Raw genomic sequence first — 19,326 nt, 5'->3', positions numbered from 1 at the left:
CCCTTCACTAACTCTGCTCTTTGCTCTCCATAAACTCACTGTTTTCTAAAATACTTTGTGTCTGGAAATTCTTCTTCCAACCTGCGCACGGACCACAATAGGGATAGCTATGTGTGCTTCATTTACCACTTTATTCCCAGAACAATGTGTGGCGAGGAGTAGATGCTCAACAAATTGGTTGAATGGATGAATGAATGAATGTATCCCAAATGTATACCGCTGCCCAGGGGCCTATGAAGGCCAACACTATCGTCATTATCATCATCATCATCATCTATACGGCCTGGCATCTAGTTGGTGTTCTAGCACTTAGTTGGCCAAGTGAATGATACAAAGTTTCCCAAGGCTCTCAGGCCTACATTTCTACCATTTTAAAATTCCCCCTGGACAGAGAGGGTATCTTGTTCACAAAATTAAAGTTGTTTTGTCAAAGTATGGCCTTGATGGGAGCAATAATATGGGAATGTGAGGCACTTCTGTCACTCAGTCAACATTCCCCAAGCTGGGGCCTGAGCTAGTGCTGGACATACAGAAGATTAAGCCATGATCCATTCTCTAGAGGTGTTCAAAACTGGGGGTAGGGTGGGGACTTGGGGACTCAGGAGGCTGTAGTGGGGAGAGGTGGGAGCACAGGCTAGGACTGCACAGGCCTGAGCCCTGGTCTGCCACTGACCACGGAGTAGCATGTCCCGGGACCTTTGTAAAAGGAGTGCATAGGACCAGACTCATACCGGCATCTTGGGTCTCTGGTGTTAGGGGCTTCGGAAACCCAGGTTCCAGAGCCAGGGATCTCTGAGGAGCAAGGGATGTTGGAAGTTGCACAGACTGCCTCCTTGCTCCCCCAAGGGACTTAGGGCTGAGTGATCTGAATCCAGCCTCCCCTGGGGAGGTGCAGCCTAACGCCAAGAAGGGCAAAGGCGGGGCCACGGCCAGGCGCCTAAATTATGGTAATGAGCTGGGCAGTCCTGTCACTCTAGCTCAGGGCGGAGCCAAGAGCCTGGGAGGCGGGGCGAAGGGAAGCCCAGGGCAAGAGAGCGAGAGGGACGGCGGCCTCCTACGAGTAGGTGTTACCCTGCCTTCGCGGGAGAGGCACTCGGGACCCTGGCCGTTCGCTCAGGCTTCCTAGTCCCCGCGTGCCCTTATGGGGGCCCCGGCGCCCGCGTTCTGCCTGCTAGTCGCTTGCGTCTGGCTGCCCCGGAGTGAGCCGGCAGGGGAGTCTCTGCCGCTACAGTCTCTCGGTGAGACGGGTGTGGACTAGGGGACCCCAGGGGGCTGAGGGAACGTTTAGGGGGACGGGCCTGAGCAAGTTGGAGAGAGGCAGGAAAGAAAGAAGGTTTGAGGGAGGGCAGGGGGACAGCCAGGGAGTGGGTCGGGGGAGAGGGACCGCAGAAGGAAAGAAAGGTCAGCCACAACCAGGGGAATGGCTCTCAAGCTGGGCAGGGTGGAAGAGACCCAAGTGGGGGGAACCAGAGAGAACTGGGGCACAGAGAGTGGGAAGGAGGAGGGACACCTTGTTGGAGAAGAGTTGCCAGGGAGGGGGAGAAAGGATTTGAGAAGGCTGCAGGGAGAGAGAATGGGGTGTGAGAGAGGCTTCCTAGCAGGTGGGGAGCGGGTGGTGGGAGGCATCGCTTGAGTGGAGAGTAATCCCGCTCCCCAGCCGCAGCACCCACACCCTGGGGCAATGCAGAGCTGCAGCCTGAGCCAGCCCAGGATCCCAGGTGAGTAGGCAAGAGCTTGTGCTGCCCCACTCACTGGTTCCATCTTTATTCCTGGCGTGGGTGACCCCAGGGGTTAGCACAGAGGGTGGGATGGGCCTGGGGGTGGTGGGGAGGCATGGCCCACTCCTATCCCCTCACCCATGCCAGGCTTGTTTCTCATCTAGCCACAGCCGTCAGGAGGCGATCCTTGCCATAGGGGATGCTACAACAGTGATGGGAGGCCAGGTAAGGGGAGGCCTGGGGAAGGGAGGCTTCACTGGGCAGGGGCTTATTTCTCTCTGGGTTTGAGGCTGGCAGGGAGCTCTGTAGGTTGCAGGAAGGGTGTCTTTGCAGTTATTCAGAGGGAACAAACAAGATTCCTAGAATGTGTTTGAAGTATGCAAATTTATAGGATGCCTCTACTCCCACTTTCCTAATCTCTTGGGGCCCTGTAGCCAGTTTATCTATTTATTGATTTAAAAATTGTTTTTTAGAGGAGGAGGGCACAAAGGTGCTATCAGGAGACAGCTGAGCTCTTTCCTTCCCTTGGTGAAAGTAGGAAGGTGAGAGCTTGGGAGAGTGTAGTCTCTTTTCCCTGCCTGGTCTAAACCCTGTCAGAGGCCCTTCTTCATCCCTGAGCAGTGCCCCAGGAGTGCTGCCTTGAGAGGAGAGAGAAAAACCGGGCCACCTGGTGGGGTTTGCAAGGAAGGGTTGGTTGAGAAACAGATCCCTGACTACCATCCTCTGAGTCTTGACCATTCACTGTTGCCTACCCTCCCCAGCTCCTCCGTGCATTAGGGAGAGGTGGTGCTTTGTTCTCTCTCTTTGCCAAACTTCTTCGGTCTCTGGATCAGGTGACTCAATTTTTCTTTCTAATCCTGGCCTGCATTCGTCTCCTTTCTACAACCACGGACACGTTACAAATTCAGCCCACCCGAAGCCAGGTCCCCCAGAGAATCTCGAGCCTCAGTTCACGCACCCTGGCTCTGGGGATCAGCTGTGGGGAGCTCCTTGTGCCAGTAGGATGGGAGCATCATTTATAAAAGAAAACAGTGTCCCAAATACCTGCCCTTTGGAAATAGATATGAAGACCCCAAGGTAGGAGGGGGCATACTTCTTTTCTTTTCTTTTCTTTTTTAATTGAAGTATAGTTGATTTACAATGTTGTGTTAATTTCTGCTGTACAGCAAAGAGACTCAGTTATACATATGTATACATTCTTTTTTATATTCTTTTCCATTATGGTTTATCTCAGGATGTTGAGTATAGTTCCCTGTCCTACACAGTAGGACCTTGTTATCTATTCTGTATCTAATGGTTTGCATCTACTAAGGGCATGCTTATTTTCTAATGTCTGGATTGTATGGGTTTTTTTTTCTCTTTTGCCCATTTCCTCAGACCCCAAGTTTTAGAATCACAGTCAGGTACAGTTTGAATTGAAAGATAATGTCATCACTCTTTTTATTTATTTTTATTTTATTTAAAAAAATTTTTATCATTCTTTTTATAGATGGGGAAATTGAGGTAGGTGAATGATTTGCCGGGGCCCTCAGGGCACAGCAGAGCAAGGTCTCCGGATGGAGCCAGCCTGTTCCCCCGTATCATGAATGCCCGTCCAGACCCCAGGAATCCCTGTATTTTAGTGGGGTAACGATCCTTCCCCAAGCATCTCATTCCCCTAGTGGGCTTCTTTCCTTGCTGGATTCCAGGGTAGGCCTCCCCTTCTTTTCCTTGGGGAAGCATCTAGACCAACCTACTGGCAACCCCAGTAGGTTTCTCACGTTACTCCTTAGAGCAAACAAGGGGTTAGAATGGCCCTCCTTTAACGCTGCTGGAGTGGGGGGAGGGTGGGGAGGAATGAGGCTACTAGTTAGTAAGTGAACCTGGGGATCCTTTGAGGGCTTCTGCCTGGAGTGCCCTCTTCACTGAGGGAGGGGGGTCTCAGACCGGTAGACCACCACCCTTCATTTCAGTGCTGCCTCACTCTATAGAGCTCAGCCATTCTCCAGGGAATTGATGGTGTAGACCAGGAGTCCATGAACTTGGATGGGGGAAAAATGCATTTGTTCCTCAATGGAACTGAAATTTAGCCTTCCCTTTAATTATTACTAGAGGCTACAGACCACAGCATAATAGCAGTGTCTGTGACTGTCACCGGTAGAAATCACAGATATTTTCCTATCGTCTTGCAATCATTGTTGCTATCTCCAGATCTCTTTTATGGCTCACTGCCCCCAGATTCTGGCAGTGATACGGCCTGCTGCTTGGTCTTGTGATTTAACGTATTAATAAAGAAGCACAAATATTACTGTCACCCAGTTTTATAAAATATTTGATAATGCATTGCAGTATGTTTGATTTCCTTTGTAATCTCATGTCTTATATTATGTATTTAGAAACATTTATTCCAAGAAGGGGCCCGTAAGCCTCACTAGATTGTCAGAGGGCCCGTAAGCCTCACTAGATTGTCATTGCATAAAAATGATTAAGAACTCCTGATCTATGCTGAAGATGAATCATTTGGACAGGATTTAAAATTCTTCTCCAGAAAATGGCCTCGACTTTTTGCAGCACAGGCTGTCTTACCCTCACAAGGCCGATCTCAGGGGCCACATCTGGGGGAGAGGGGGGCGAGGAGGGGAGAGGCACAGGGACCAAGTTGAATTAAGCTCTGCAGGCCTGGGGGATGTTGGTGATGAGCCTTTCCCCGGCTGCTCTCTTCCATTGCCAGTGGTCTTTGAGGCCCTGTGAGACCGACTACTACCAGGGTGGGAAGCCTGACTCCTTGGGCTCAGCCTGGATCTACAGAGTAAGGAGAGCTGGGAGGACCCAGGAACCAGGGAGTGAGAACACTGATACCTAGTCGAGGAGGGCCAGTGACCTCCGATGGGGTCAGCAGGACAGTGAAGGGGGAGGGGGTGGGTGCCTGCAGGAGGTGCAAAGAGCTGGGGTTGGGCTCCAGGGATCAGGTGCTCTGCATACTTCCTGTGCTCCAAGTCCTTTGCTAGAGGCTGGGGATTCAGCCTGGGGATGCAGAGGTGACAGTGAGGGAGAAAACATGTGAGACAAGCACCCTCAGTGTGGTTTGTGCCTCGCTGGCCCTGTGAGCAAGAACACGTGCTCCCGTTCACCATCCCTGGGCCGGACCGGGCACCCAGTCCGGGAAGTTGTACAAATGAGGGGGCTGAGGTCCTGAGAGGGAGGAGCCTGCTGTGCCCAGGGTCCCAGTCCCAGGTGACGTCACGTTAGACACCTCGGGCTGGAGTCCTGAGAGGGTGGCTAGCCGTGTGGTGACTGAACACACGTGATGTTCGGGCAGTCCTGATTTCAGATGCTTTGTATCTCTGGAGACCGTGCATTGGGGCTTCTGGTCTGGGATATAGGGTCTCACGGGGCTTTGCCTGTGTCCTCGGATGTGTGCTATCAGGGAGAGTTCTGACTCAGAGCTGAGTTCTGAGGACAGCCGGTGGTGATGTGTGAGGCACTGTGTTTGCTGTTAGAAGAGTCCAAAATGTTAGGTGGGGGGACGGGGGGATGCCCCCCTGCCCCGGGGTGAGGGGCTGCCTTTGTTTCTTAGCTCTGCCCCATGTGGTTTCTGTGGTGAGGAGGTGTCGTGTTTGTTCTCCAGACAAGGGGGTTTTGTTCCAGGCTGTGGAGGACACAGAGGTTTACTAGGGAGGGAAGGTGCTGGGGGGGGGTGCGGGGAACGACACACTGGAGCATGGAGGGCAGCGGGTGTGTTCAGGCTACAGGCCTCCCCAGCCTGCCACCACGACGCCACTTGGGAGGGTGTAAACCAGGCCTCCTTCCTCCGGACCTAGGGCAGGCCTGAAAATCCTGCCTTGCAGACCTCTCAGAGGGGGGTCTGGGGAAGTGGGGTGACTGAGGTACCTAGCGGCAAAGGGCCTGCCTCCCTCCAGCTGAGGGGCAGGAAGGGCTGTGACCGCCGGGAAGGCTGCGCTCCCTGAGGTCAGCCCTTGACTGCGTTCTCTTCGTCTCCTGTCTTTAAAAGGAGGCTGAAGCCCTGGACTCCTTGGCCATGTCTTCCTGGGAAAGGCGACTCCATCGTGCCAAATGTGCACCGTCTTGTAAGTGCCCCCTCCCTGTGGCCCGTGGGAGGCCCTGGCCTGCGGAAAGCCCTGTGAGCGCAGGCCCAGGCTCCTCTCGGGGCCTCCTGGGACCTCTTTTCCCTGCATGGGGTCTCTTTTCACCGTCCCCAGCCCCAGCCTCCAGCTCCACTCTGCTTTCTCCTTCCTGGCTGAGGAAGTATCCTGTCCTGATGACCGTGGCTCTGCGTCTGTCTGCCTCACACTATCTGACTCCAGAGAGACCGAGCTTCTTGTTTAGTGGTTGTTTTTCCCTCTCTACGTCACCCTGTGTCTGTAGCCTCTTTCTACTTTCTGTGGCCTCTCCCCTTGCCCTGTCCTATGCCCATGGCCTCTCCCTTCGCCTGTCCTGTGTCCATGGCCTCTCCCCTCATCTGGCCTCTGTCTGTGGCCCCTCTTCTCACATCATGGCTCCTTCCTTCACTACACTCTGCTTTGTCCTCTCATCCTCTGTGGCCTTCCTTTCCACTACATTCCACATGTGCGGCCCCTCCCCTTCCCTTGGTTTACGCCCTGGACTCTTTCCTGGAGCTTATGGGACAGCGAGGAAGAGCAGTACATGAAGATCTCTGGGCAGTCTCCCTGCTCACCCCACATGCTGCATATTCGTAGTTCTGCCTGCCTTGCCTGGTGGCCAAGAACTTCTAGCTTAGGAAGCTGAAGGCCTAGGTGGGGCTGGCCTGGGGGCCACTTGGTACAAATGGAAGGCAGGTACTCTGAGACCCCACCCCACAGCCTGCTAGGGATGGGGCGGGGCAGCCGTCTGAGGTGCCCTACTCCTGCCGCCATTAAAGCTAGCTACTGAGGAAAGCTGGGGCTACCTGTGATGGGGATTTGAGTTCCATGTAGATCTGGGAGGGCTGGGGCCTGGGGTCCCAGCCTGAGGGAGGTGCTGCCTCGATGGGTTCTGCCAATCTTGGCTTGACGGGAAGGTGCCTTCTGTCTCCCTTGCAGACTTGTTCTCCTGCTTCAACGGGGGTGAGTGTGTGCACCCGGCCTTCTGCGACTGCAGACGCTTCAATGCCACTGGGCCGCGCTGCCAGATGGGTGGGTCTGGGCTCCATCCCACCTCCGAGAGGGGCCATGGGTACAGGGAAATCTGCGGGCCTGAGACGTGGGGCTCTGGGCTGGAGGGGAGTGGGGGTGGCCCCGCCAGGGCTGGAACCCACTGGCCTCTGGCTCGGTGCCGACTGCTGCTACACAGACAGCTTCTTTTTTCTCTGGCTCAGTGTACAATGTCGGCCCTGAGCGGGACAGCATCTGCCGGGCGTGGGGACAGCATCACGTGGAGACATTTGACGGCCTCTACTACTACCTGTCCGGGAAGGGCAGCTACACCCTGGTGGGGCGCCATGAACCCGAGGGGCAGACCTTCTCAGTCCAGGTGAGGCGTTCCCTGCCCTGCCTGTCTAGGAAGGTTCCACTAGGCCCTGAAGGCTGGGCTGGCTTGGGATCTACTTGTCATGGTTAGAGAGGCTGGCACCTTCTTTTCCCCTCCCAGCTCCCGCCCAGGGCATCTGCACCTGGAGTGAGCTGAGGGCTCCATGGTTCTCACTCACCCACCCATTACTGGTTGCCCCTGGCCATTCATTCACTTAGTCTCTCACTCACCAAGTATTTATTAAGTGCGTAGTTATACTCTTCTCCTGCCACAAGGCCTGTTGCTGGCTCTGTGAACAAAGACACAGATGTGGCCTCTGTCCTTATGGAACTTATAGTGTAATGGGGAAAACAGACATCAAGTCAAATGAATCATTTCAAGTGCAACTGAGTGCAATAGAGAAGTTCCAAATGCTAGAAGAGCATGTGATGGAAAACCTAACCTTGCTTATTGGGAAGGATGGTGATCAGGGAGGGCTTCCTGGAGGAAGTGATGTTTAAGTTGGGATTTGAAGAATGAATTAGAGCTAGCCAAGTGAAGGGGTTGGGGTGGGGGCAGATGTGAGAACATTCTAGGCCAACGGAACACTGGGTGCTACGGACCTTAGATAAGAAAGAGCATGGTGCCACAGAGGAAATGGTAGAGGTCCTGGATGACTCACTTTAGGGTGATCTCCTCTAAGAAGCCTTTCTGCATGCTCTGACCTCCTGAGTGGGCTCAGGGGCTCCTTTCTGTGGAACCAAAGTTCTGCATCATTACCCTGTCATTGTGTTTCTCTTACAAAGGTCTGTTTCTGGTCCTACTCTCCAGATATAAGCTTTCTAAGCAGGAAGTGTGTTTTTCAACTGCTGTTCCCAGTACCTAGATTAATGCTCAGTAAAAGTTGTCTGGTATATGAACACGTGTGAGACTCACTGTCGGGCAGACCTGATTTTCACGTTCACCCTGTGTGTCAGGTGGGCAGTCACCTGCAGGCACAGCTCTCTACCTGGAGGAGAGTCTACGTGGGGAGCCAGCTCTGCTGGAGGGCACCTTGGCCAGTGCGGAGTTAAGGCCAAGGGGTTGGGAGATAGGGGAGATCCCGGTGCTCAGTGTCATTCCTCTGCCAGCTGGGTGTGCCCCTTCTGTCTCAGGCATAGACCTGCCAAGAGGCTGCCTGGGGGCTATGCCCTGGATGCACTGGGAGCCCTGACCAACTCTCCCGCTTTGCCTCGGGCTATCATGGATATCACACATCATGACTGTGGCATTTCGTGCTGGATATGTCACAATTACTTAGACCAATGGGATGCCACACATTCATGGGTTATGAAATGAACTTAATGAGTCATAACCAGCCTAAAAAGAAAAAAGAAAGAAAGAAAAAAGAGACTGTAAATAGAAAATATCATAAGGATGCATTACACATTAATAGTGGTAATATTATTTTGTAAAACTTTTGTTTTATTTATATGTGTATATATTTCTCACTATGGGTCATGGTCACAAAAGTTTGAAAAATATTTAGACTATGGAATGGCTTTCACAGGTCCCACTTTTAGTTGAAATGACTCCAGGCTGCTTAACCACATTTAATGATAATCTAGTGGAAGGTTTGTTTGTTTGTTTGTTTGTTTATTTATGGCTGCATTGGGTCTTCGTTGCTGTGCGCAGGCTTTCTCTACTTGCAGCGAGCGGGGGCTACTCTTCATTGCGGTGCGCGGGCTTCTCATTGCAGTGGCTTCTCTTGTTGCGGAGCACAGGCTCTAGGTGCGCGGGCTTCAGTAGTTGTGGTAGGCAGGCTCAGTAGTTGTGGCTTGCGAACTCTAGAGCACAGGTCCAGTAGCTGTGGGGCATGGGCTTAGTTGCTCCACGGCATGTGGGATCTTCCCAGACCAGGGCTCGAACCCTTGTCCCCTGCACTGACAGGTGGATTCCAAACCACTGCACCACCAGGGAAGCCCCTAGTGGAAGGTTTGCTCACTCATGGGACGGGTCTCCACATTTGACAGATTGACATTTTCAGAGTTTTCCCTAAACTCTGGGAACCCCATCCCTCCCCTCCTTGGGTCCTATGACCTTGGATGTATAGGTTCTGTCTGAGCAGGGAGCAGAGGCGACATGTATGTGACAGGCAGCACAGGAGTGACATGTGTGCCTGTGTGTGCAGGGGAGGGCTAGGCTGTATCTGCCAGGGTTGTGGTAGGAGTGTGTGTTTATAGTGTGTGCTTTGAGAGTGCCCTGTGATACACATACGAGATGTGTGTGTGTGTGTGTGGTTTGTGAGTGTGAGATGGTGTGAGCGTGTAACTGGGCTTTCAATCCAATGGGATAACCTGGGATGGATAAATAGAAAAGTCTGGAAATAGGAAGACAGCACACTTGAATTAGAATCCTGGCTGTGTGTGTCCCTTCACCTCTCTGAGCACCAGTTGCCTCCTCTCTGAAATGCAGATGATGAGAGCTCTGACCTTCCTGTGGTATTGTGGGGACTGAGAGAGATCACAGAGGAAACGAGCTTGGCACGCAGCAGTCAGGCTGTTGGCATTAGTGGAAGCTCAACAGGGTGCCCCTGGGCCCATAACCGAAGCTCGGGGCCAGGTGTATGGCAGGAACCTGCACACTGGCCTCCGAACCGCCCCTTCTCCCCCACCAGGTGCACAACGACCCGCAGTGTGGCTCTTTCCCCTACACCTGCTCCAGGTCTGTCAGCCTCTTCTTAGCGGGTGAGCAGGAGATCCATCTGGCCAAGGAGGTCACCCATGGAGGCATAAGGTAACTGTAACATCTTCTGCCCTGAGCTCCCCTACTCCCTGGCATGGGTGGTGGTGGATGGGTAAGCATCTTCCCTTCTCAAGCCTCAAGGAAATTATTTTCAGGGGGCAAACAGCAGCACACCAGGGCAGAAGCGTACTGGCAGGCCAGCTGGGTTTCTAGTCAGCTGGGTTTGCAGAAAGAGTCCCTCACAATTTTCTGGAACTGTCAGGATTTCTAGACAGTGGGTTTTCAGGCAAATAGCAGAGTTTCCAGATAGCTGAGAATTTACCACTATAAGCATGCTTAATTTTCTTTTCTTTCACAAGTTGAAGGAAATCTTCCTGAGTGTATCATACATAGTTGAAGCATCCTCAGAGCAGATTCTGAGCACACTTTCACCCTTTTCTGATGGCCTGGGCTCATTTTGAATGTCACTTACCTTGTTGGGACATCAGGGATGCCTGAGGGACCACTCGAGGGGTGAAGTCCCAGCTTCCTACACCAAAAGGCCCCAGACTGTGGTCCTTCCTGAAATCTTTCTTTTTCTTTTTTTTTTGTGTGGTACATGGGCCTTTCACTGTTGTAGCCTCTCCTGTTACGGAGCACAGGCTCCGGACGCGCAGACTCAGCGGCCATGGCTCACGGGCCCAGCCGCTCCGCAGCATGTGGGATCCTCCCGGACCGGGGCACGAACCCGTGTCCCCTGCATCGGCAGGCGGACTCTCAACCACTGCGCCACCAGGGAAGCCCCCTGAAATCTTTCTTGCATTTCTTCTTCACTGGCCTTTCCTTCCCTTGCTGTCCGCTGCCACTTCATGTTGTCAGGGGGACCTTCCTGCACTGACCCTTCTCCCCTTTTTTATTTCCTGCTTCAGACCTGGACGCTGGGTAACCAAGCTTTCTGGGGCTGAGTGTAGAAGTGAAGGCCCAGGGGTTTCTCCTGTGAAAGAAGCATTGGTACATGGATCTTTTGGTACCAGCTTTGGCTGGTTAGACCCTTCATTTGTCTTCCTCCTAATTTCCAGTCGGGTGAAAGTTGCCAAATTCCAGATTGGCTAGGCGAGCCTGTGCCGGTAAAATGGGGAAGGTGTCAAGATTGCTGTAGCCCTGCATCTTTTCTTTCATTCCCTGTTTGTCTTCTCTCTTGCCTTTTTCTTTTTCTCTTCCTACTCCTTTCTTGCTCCCCACCAAAAATATAAGCAAAATAGATATCTGTTTATACCACCTCTCCTGTCTAGGAGAAAGGAACTGGCAAATTCAGTCACTCTAAGATTTATCCCTGCCAGGGAAATTGCAATTTTATTTTATTTTTTTTTTCACTTTACTAACTGCACTTTGTTTATTGAAGCACCGTCAATAAAAGATACATCAATAATTTTGGTATAAAAAGCCACCACTATTAGTGCTCAGAATCTCATGATTGCCCTCATTGTGATTCCAGATAGCAAGGGAAATTGCAATTTTGTTTTATTAAAAAAAAAATATATATATATATTTATTTATTTATTTATTTTGGCTGCACTGGATCTTAGTTGCAGCATGTAGGATCTTTAGTTGCGGTACGTGGGCTCTTAGTTGTGGCATACGAACTCTTAGTTGCAGCATGCATGTGGGATCTAGTTCCCTGACCAGGGATCGAACCTGGGCCCCCTGCATTGGGAGCATGGAGTCTTACCCACTGGACCACCAGGGAAGTCCCAGAAGATTGCAATTTTAAAAAGCAATTTTAAAACTCTGAAAACAAAAGAACCCCTTTCTGATGGTGGACTTCCAGGCACCCAAGAAGTCAGGGGCAGGGAAAATAAGGACCTCACACCCTGTGGTACCAGTGGCCGTGGGGTGAGGCAGGTCCTGTGTACGTGGTGGGTCCTTCAGGTAGGGGATGGTGGGTCCTCTGGTGAAGGGACTGGGCTCGTGGAGGTGGTGTGGACGCCCTGAAGCTCTGGCTTTGCCCTGCAGGGTCCAGCTGCCCCATGTGATGGGGAGCATGCGCCTGCAGCGGCTTGCTGGCTATATCCTCGTGCGGCATCAGTCGGCCTTCACGCTGGCCTGGGATGGCACCTCGGCTGTCTACATTAAGATGAGCCCAGAGCTCCTGGGCTGGACCCATGGGCTGTGTGGGAACAACAACGCCGACCCCCAGGATGACCTGGTGACCAGCTATGGTGAGGTGCAGGGCAGGTGGCCTCCAAGGGATTTTGGTGGGGATGGAGGATAGGTCAGGCTGGAAGGGGTGGAAAGGGACTTGAGACCGAACCCTGGGGTCATGGCACTAAAGATCCATTGGGAGGCCAGGGGCCCCTTCCAAGTGTGTGGCCTCAGGCATCTTCTAACCTCTCTGGACCTCAGTTTCCTCATCTGTAAAACAGCCATGATGAGAATGTCTGCTAGGGTTGTGTGAGGCTCTAATGGGCACTTTGCTAGGTGGCACTGACCCTGCAAGGTGAGTGGGGGATGGAGGGGGCTGGGGTGGCAGCAGGGCACAGGGGACTAGAGGGAGCCCAGAAGAGAAAGGCTCCAGCAGGAGTGGCAAGAAGTTAAAGTGGGGCTTCCCTGGTGGCGCAGTGGTTGAGAGTCCGCCTGCCGATGCAGGGGACACGGGTTCGTGCCCCGGTCCGGGAGGATCCCACATGCCGCGGAGCGGCTGGGCCCGTGAGCCATGGCCGCTGAGCCTGTGCGTCCGGAGCCTGTGCTCCGCTACGGGAGAGGCCACAACAGTGAGAGGCCCGCGTACCGAAAAAAAAAAAAGAAGTTAAAGCGAAGGGTTCAGGCCACATCATGGTGACTCTGGCCAGGAGGGAAGTGACACCTTTGAGCCGCCACGACACACTGAACACTTTACCCACATGGTCTCATATAGTCCTTGCAGTCAGTTCACAAGGGGACCCTTTGCCCTGTTTCACATGTGGGGAAACTCGGGCTCAGAGCGGTACGGAGCTTGTTCAGGCTCACGCGTTCATTCTCCTTCGATTGCGTGGTGTTGCTTTCCAGAGTTTAGAGCAGCAGGGATCTACTCCAGGGAACTCACAGGGTCTTGAGCATTCTTGACTATTCTTACCACACGGATTTTTCAGGAGAACGGCTCCGTAGGGAAATGCAGGTTGGGATGGGAGCTCGAGGCTGGGTTCTACAACTCCTTGCCTTCCTCTTGGCATCTCTTGGGCTCCATCTGCCTCCCCTCGGGCTCCCCGCCTGTGGTCATGCTAGTTCTCCCCTACAGGGAAGCTGACGGAAGATGTGGCTGAATTTGTGCACAGCTGGCAGGAGCGGGCCCCCAACCAGCCCCCAGGGCCCACGACCTCCTCCCTGCCTCGCCCTCCGTGCCTGCAGCAGAGCCAGGGAACCATGCAGGTCTGGATCCTGGGGAGAGCCCCCCACTCCAGCCTCTACCCCCACCCTAGTGTCTGGCTTAGGTTGGTTTCCTTCTGCTTCTTGGGAAGTCATTGGCTGCAGGGGCCCAGGGTTGTTGGTGCCCATGCCCCTTCTGTCTGCTCTCTACCCGGCCCTTTCTCTCCCTCGGGCTCAAGTTGGGGTGCTGTATGGGACTGGCAAAGTCAGAGGGCTTTACCTGGCCCTGCCAGCCCCCAGCTCTGGCTCCTGGCCCTTGCCCCAGGGTGTGTATGACCGCTGTGAGGCACTGCTGCGGCCCCCCTTTGATGCCTGCCATGCCTATGTCAGCCCTCTGCCCTTCACGGCCAGCTGTACCAGCGATCTCTGCCAGTGAGTGGGGAGCCGGGGGGGCGGGGGGTATTGGGTTGAAGGGAGACCTCTCCCAGTCTGGGGTGGGAGTTCATCAGGTGGGCCACTGAGCTTGATGATCCCAGACCCTAACAGATATGCTTTCCAAAGCTCTGATACTCTTATCTGCATAGGACAGACCTTCCCCATTCAGCTGAGGCCCAGAAATGGGGCCTGACCCGCTCAGGGTCACGTAAGTCAGGGGCAATGTTGAGACTAGAGCCCAGGTTTCCTGCCTCCAGCTTAGGGGTCTGTATACCTAGCTGCCTTCCCTGGCTCCCTTTCCCAGCTGCATGGCGAGGAAGGGTGCCCTGAGCCCTGGCGGTCTCTATCGGGTGCTGGCGGGCTGGCTACAGGGTGGATCTCACTCCAGTGTGACCCTCGGTTTCCCTGCACAGATCAGCGGGTGATGAAGCCACCTGGTGCCGGGCGCTGGCAGAGTATGCCCGGGCATGTGCCCAGGCAGGTCAGCCCTTGCAGGGGTGGAGGAACCAGCTCCGGCCATGCGGTAGGTGCAGCCTGGTGGTGGGCAGGGAGGGATTCCAACAAGTTCTGTCCTGGGGCTGTGGGTGGCATTCCCAGGCCTCAGCTCAATGTCCTGTCCTGCTGAGAACCACAGTTATCAGAGCATTAAGCCCTAAGGTTGCATCTGCATGTGATAGATGGGAAAACTGAGACTCAGAGACGGAGGGACTGGCCTGGGGCCACCGAGTGAGATGAGGGTGGCTCTCGGCATCTCCCAGGCTCTCACTAATTTCCTGGTCACCTGGTGCTCCCACTGGAACTAGGGGAATCAGGAAAATCAAAGCCCTCCCACCCCCCCTCCCCAGGGCTTGGGGTGGGTCCTGGGTGGGTCCTGGCAGAGCTGGGGCCAGAAGGGAGCTGTCAGGCCATACTGCTCCCTTCCTTGCAAGCGGTGCACTGCAAGGAGAAGGCCTTTATCTACAACGAGTGCATCGCCTGCTGCCCCGCCTCCTGCCAGCCCCGGGCATCCTGCGTGGACAGCGAGATAACCTGTGTGGATGGCTGCTACTGCCCCGACGGTATGCGAGGGGTGGTGTGGGTGCCTGGCAGCCTCTTCCTGGCCTGACACGGATGGGCATGGAGCAAGGGCTCAGAGGATGCTTGTTTGCAGAATGAATGAAGGAACGAGCAATAAGTGAATAAATGAATGAATGGATGGCTTAAGGGAGGTGAGGGTAGGGGCAGAACTATGGCTCTTGAGAGGTTCATCAGGGTGTTTAATTTCATTGGGACTGAGCTTTTTAAGGTGTGTAGATGAGGACAAGTCATTCAGTCATTCATTTATTCATTTATCACACATGCATTTGTTTAAACATTCATCCACATACTGTTTTCATGGTGTACACATTTGCAGCACATCTATAGTGTGCAGCTCACGTGGCTAGGCTGGGGGTTAGGATAAAAAATATAAAGATACAGTCATTGACTTTAGGGATCAAAATCAGGTTGCTGTGATAAGACACTTACACACATGACTCTAGTCTGAGGCATAATCTGGTGAGGACCAGCTCAGCGGTTCAGACAAGAAGAGATATAGGGATTCATTTCAAGAAGAGAGAATGTCAGGGAAGGCTTCCTGGAGGAGGTGGCACCTAAGCTGGTTCTAGATGCAGTGACAGGCTTTCGAGAGGTGGGGAGGAGAAGCTAGTCAGTATGCATTTTGTTTGGGGTGGGTTGTTCTCTGAGAAAGGTCTGGAAGTGGGGTTATTTGCTCAGAGGGGATTAATCATTTATGCAGGAGAAAGTTTGAAAGTGAGCTGGATGGTGAAAGAGTGTGGATGAGGTGCTGTTTTTCACAGGCCCTGGAGAGCCACGAAAGGGTTGTGAACAAGAATGGAGGCAAGTTAAGTGGACCTTTGCTGTCACCCTAGGGCTGATCTTCGAGGATGGGGGCTGCGTGGCACCAGCTGAGTGTCCCTGTGAGTTCCACGGGACCCTGTACCCAACTGGTTCTGTGGTGAAAGAAGACTGCAACACCTGGTCTGTGTCCACTGTTGGGGAGAGGGGAAGGGGGAGGCGGTGACTTCTGGGGCTTTCTCTCAGGGCTGCCCCTCCAGGATCTGGGAGCCTGACCACATGGGAACGCTCACTCAGCATCTCTGAGTCAGGAGATCTCATTATATCCACTCTATGGGTGGAATCTCCATCACCCATTTTAGAGCTGGGAAAACTGAGGGCGGGGAGGAGCTCTGCGGACCCTGCAACCCTCCGACGTCTATCCTAGTCCTGGAGGGGTGAGCCCCTGCCCCCCTGGTCTCTGTGTTTCAGCACATGCACTGCGGGCAAGTGGCTGTGCAGCACATCTGTCTGCCCAGGTATGTCTGGCCCCATCTTGGACCCTACCCCCTACCAGTCCCACAGCTTTTAGGGCAAGGAAGTGCTGGGGGCCAGGCCTGCTGCTGGCGTGGGGTGGTCACTCAGTTCCGTTGGCTCAGCACGCCCCTCTTCATTTCCTCAGAGCTGCTTTGCCTGATTAAGGGGTTTTGCTCCACCCCTGTTAGGGAGGGTTTTTCATGGGCTCCTTCCTGAGCGTGGGGGGCCTGGACCGAGACTGGTCTCCATGCTCGGGGCCTGGTCTCCTGTCAGAGGGAGATGCTCGGGGCAGGGCTGCATCTCCCTTCAGACAGGCCTGGGCGGGGGGCGGGCAGGGCTCCAGACACTGCCCTCATACCCGAGGACAGGGTGCCGTCTTCTCTTCATGCTCAGAGCTGCAGGGCAAGGCACTCCCTGTGGGGCAGCTCCCCTGGGTTAGCTGCCTTTCTCTGCCCCTCAGCCGAGTGTTCAGTGACTGGTGACATCCACTTCACGACCTTTGATGGCCGCCGCTACACGTTCCCTGCCACGTGTCAGTACATCCTCGCCAAGAGCCGCTCCTCGGGCACCTTCACAGTGACACTGCAGAATGCCCCATGTGGCCTGGTAAGGGCTGGGACCCCAGACCTGAACCAGCCAGCCACCCCTGGCTGCCGCCCCCTAGAGAGGCTGGGGATTTAGGGCAGGGCCTCAGGTCCTTCCACAGCCCACTCATCCTGCTGTCCATTCTTTCTGGGCAGAACCAGGGGGCAGCAGACTGGGTTCTGGCTCCAGAACATCTGCTAGCTGAGAGTCACTTCCCTGTCCTGGGCCTCATTGTTTTTTATTTTTTTAATTTTATTGGAATATAGCTGATTTACAATGTTGTGTCATTTTCAGGTGTACAGCATAGTGATTCAGGTATACATATACATATATTCATTCTTTTTCAGATTATTTTCCCATATAGGTTATTATAAAATGTTGAGTAGAGTTCCCTGTGCTGTACAGTAGGTACTTGTTGGTTATCTATTTTATATATAATAGTGTGTGTAGGTTAATCCCAAGCTCCTAATTTATCCCTCCCCGCCCCCCGCCACATTTCCCCTTTGGTAACCATAAGTTTTCAAAATCTGTGAGTCAGTTGCTGTTTTGTAAATAAGTTCATTTATATCATTTAAAAAAGTTAGATTCTACATATGAGTGATAGCATATGATATTTGTCTTTCTCTGTCTGACTTACTTCACCTAGTATGATAATCTCTAGGTCCATCCAGTGTTGCTGCAAATGGCATTATTTCGTTCTTCTTTATGGCTGAGTAATATTCCATTGTATATATGTACCACATCTTCTTTATCCATTCCTCTGTTGATGGACACTTAGGTTGCTTCCATGTCTTGGCTGTTGTGAATAGTGCTGCAGTGAACATTGGGGTGCATGTATCTTTTCAAATTATGGTTTTCTCCAGGGATATGCCCAGGAGTAGGATTCCTGGATCATATGGTAGTTCTATTTTTAGTTTTTTTAAGGAACCTCCATACTGTTCTCCATAGTGGTTGTACCAATTTACATTCCCACCAACAGTGTAGGAGGGTTCCCTTTTCTCCACATCCACTCCAGCATTTACTGTTTGTGGACTTTTTGATGAAGGCCATTTTGACTGGTGTGAGGTGATACCTCATTGTAGTTTTGATTTGCATTTGTCTGATAATTAGTGATATTGAGCACCTTTTCATGTGTTTTTTGTCCATCTGTATGTCTTCTTTGGAGAAATGTCTATTTAGATCTTCTGCCCAATTTTTTTTATTTTTATTTTTTGCGATACGCGGGCCTCTCACTGCTGTGGCCTCTCCCGTTGCGGAGCACAGGCTCCGGACGCGCAGGCTCAGCGGCCATGGCTCACGGGCCTAGCCGCTCCGCGGCATGTGGGATCTTCCCAGACGGGGGCATGAACCCGTGTCCCCTGCATCGGCAGGCGGACTCCCAACCACTGCGCAACCAGGGAAGCCCTGCCCATTTTTTGATTGGGTTTTTTTTTTTGACAGAGAGCTGCATGAGCTGTTTATATATTTTCGAGATTAATCCTTTGTCCGTCGATTCGTTTGCAAATATTTTCTCCCATTCTGTGGGTTGTCTTTTCATTTTGTCTATGGTTTCCTTTGCTGTGCAAAAGCTTTTAAGTTTAATTAAGTCCCATTTGTTTATTTTTGTTTTTATTTTCATTACTCCAGAAGGTGGGTCAAAAAATATATTGCTGAAATTTATGTCGAAGAGTGTTCTGCCTACGTTTTCCTCTAAGAGTTTTATAGTGTCCACCGTACCATACTGTTTTGATTACTGGAACTTTGTAGTATAGTCTGAAGTCAGGGAGCCTGATTCCTCCAGCTCTGTTTTTCTTTTTTTAAATTAATTAATTTTTGGCTGTATTGGGTCTTCATTGATGCACACGGGCTTTCTCTAGTTGTAGCGAGTGGGGGCTACTCTTTGTTGTGGTGCGCGGGCTTCTCATTGCAGTGGCTTCTCTTGTTGTGAAGCATGGGCTCTGGGCACGCGGGCTTCAGTAGTTGTGGCACACAGGCTCAGCAGTTGTGGCACATGGGCTTAGTTGCTCCGCGGTATGTGGGATCTTCCTGGAGCAGGGCTCGAAACTGTGTCCCCTGCATTGGCAGGAGGATTCTTAACCACTGCACCACGAGGGAAATCCCTAGCTCCATTTTTCTTTCTCAGGATTGCTTTAGCTATTTGGGTTCTTTTGCATTTCCATACAAATTTAAAATTTTTTGTTCTAACTCTGTGAAAAATGCCATTGGTAATTTGATAGGGATTGCATTGAATCTGTAGATTGCCTTGGGTAGTATAGTCATTTTGACAGTATTGATTCTTCCAATCCAAGAACATGGTATATCTTTCCATCTGTTTGTGTCATCTTTGATTTCTTTCATCAGCATCTTATAGCTTTTAGAATACAGGTCTTTTGTCTCCTTAGGTAGGTTTATTCCTAGGTATTTTATTCTTTCTGATGTGATGGTAAAAAAAAAATCTCTAAAATTTAATTCAACTTAAGTTTAATTCAACTTAATCTCTGCTTCCTTGGATTGTACCTTCAGCATCTCTATTCATTTATTCATTCGTTCATTCAGCATATACTGAACATCTATGTCTTCCAGAAGCTGTGTTGAGTCTTTGGGACTGGGATGAATTAGACCTGGCTCTGCCCTCCTGGACCTTACAGTTTGGTGCGTGAGGCAGACAAGTGACCCCCATAACCTACTATGTTACAGGAGCTGTGACAACATGGACAGTACAGAGTAGATCTGCATGGAGGAACTTTTCCCTGTTATTGTTTCACCC

The 19,326-nt window shown here is 52.2% G+C and overlaps 1 protein-coding gene across 1 annotated transcript in view; it reads left to right on the top strand.

The window, feature by feature from the left end:
• Nucleotides 1–1,022: 1,022 nt before the first annotated feature.
• Nucleotides 1,023–19,326, top strand: part of OTOG (otogelin) — a gene marked incomplete at its 3' end in the record, with an annotated part of 86,127 nt that continues 67,823 nt past the window's right edge. The window contains exons 1-15 of the mRNA XM_079928169.1: nucleotides 1,023–1,238; nucleotides 1,658–1,718; nucleotides 1,883–1,943; nucleotides 5,710–5,785; nucleotides 6,758–6,850; nucleotides 7,033–7,187; nucleotides 9,820–9,938; nucleotides 11,880–12,085; nucleotides 13,141–13,271; nucleotides 13,534–13,640; nucleotides 14,057–14,166; nucleotides 14,573–14,701; nucleotides 15,554–15,662; nucleotides 15,951–15,997; nucleotides 16,456–16,601. Of these exons, the coding sequence (XP_079784295.1) occupies nucleotides 1,142–1,238; nucleotides 1,658–1,718; nucleotides 1,883–1,943; nucleotides 5,710–5,785; nucleotides 6,758–6,850; nucleotides 7,033–7,187; nucleotides 9,820–9,938; nucleotides 11,880–12,085; nucleotides 13,141–13,271; nucleotides 13,534–13,640; nucleotides 14,057–14,166; nucleotides 14,573–14,701; nucleotides 15,554–15,662; nucleotides 15,951–15,997; nucleotides 16,456–16,601 (1,647 nt within the window). The 5' untranslated portion in view covers nucleotides 1,023–1,141. The remainder of the gene's footprint in view (nucleotides 1,239–1,657; nucleotides 1,719–1,882; nucleotides 1,944–5,709; nucleotides 5,786–6,757; nucleotides 6,851–7,032; nucleotides 7,188–9,819; nucleotides 9,939–11,879; nucleotides 12,086–13,140; nucleotides 13,272–13,533; nucleotides 13,641–14,056; nucleotides 14,167–14,572; nucleotides 14,702–15,553; nucleotides 15,663–15,950; nucleotides 15,998–16,455; nucleotides 16,602–19,326) is intronic.

Source organism: Stenella coeruleoalba (genome assembly GCF_951394435.1).
Source record: "Stenella coeruleoalba genome assembly, chromosome: 8".
Classification (NCBI taxonomy): Eukaryota; Metazoa; Chordata; class Mammalia; order Artiodactyla; family Delphinidae; genus Stenella; species Stenella coeruleoalba.
The sequence above is the reverse complement of the archived record's forward strand: the minus strand, read 5'-3'. Positions and strand labels throughout refer to the sequence as shown.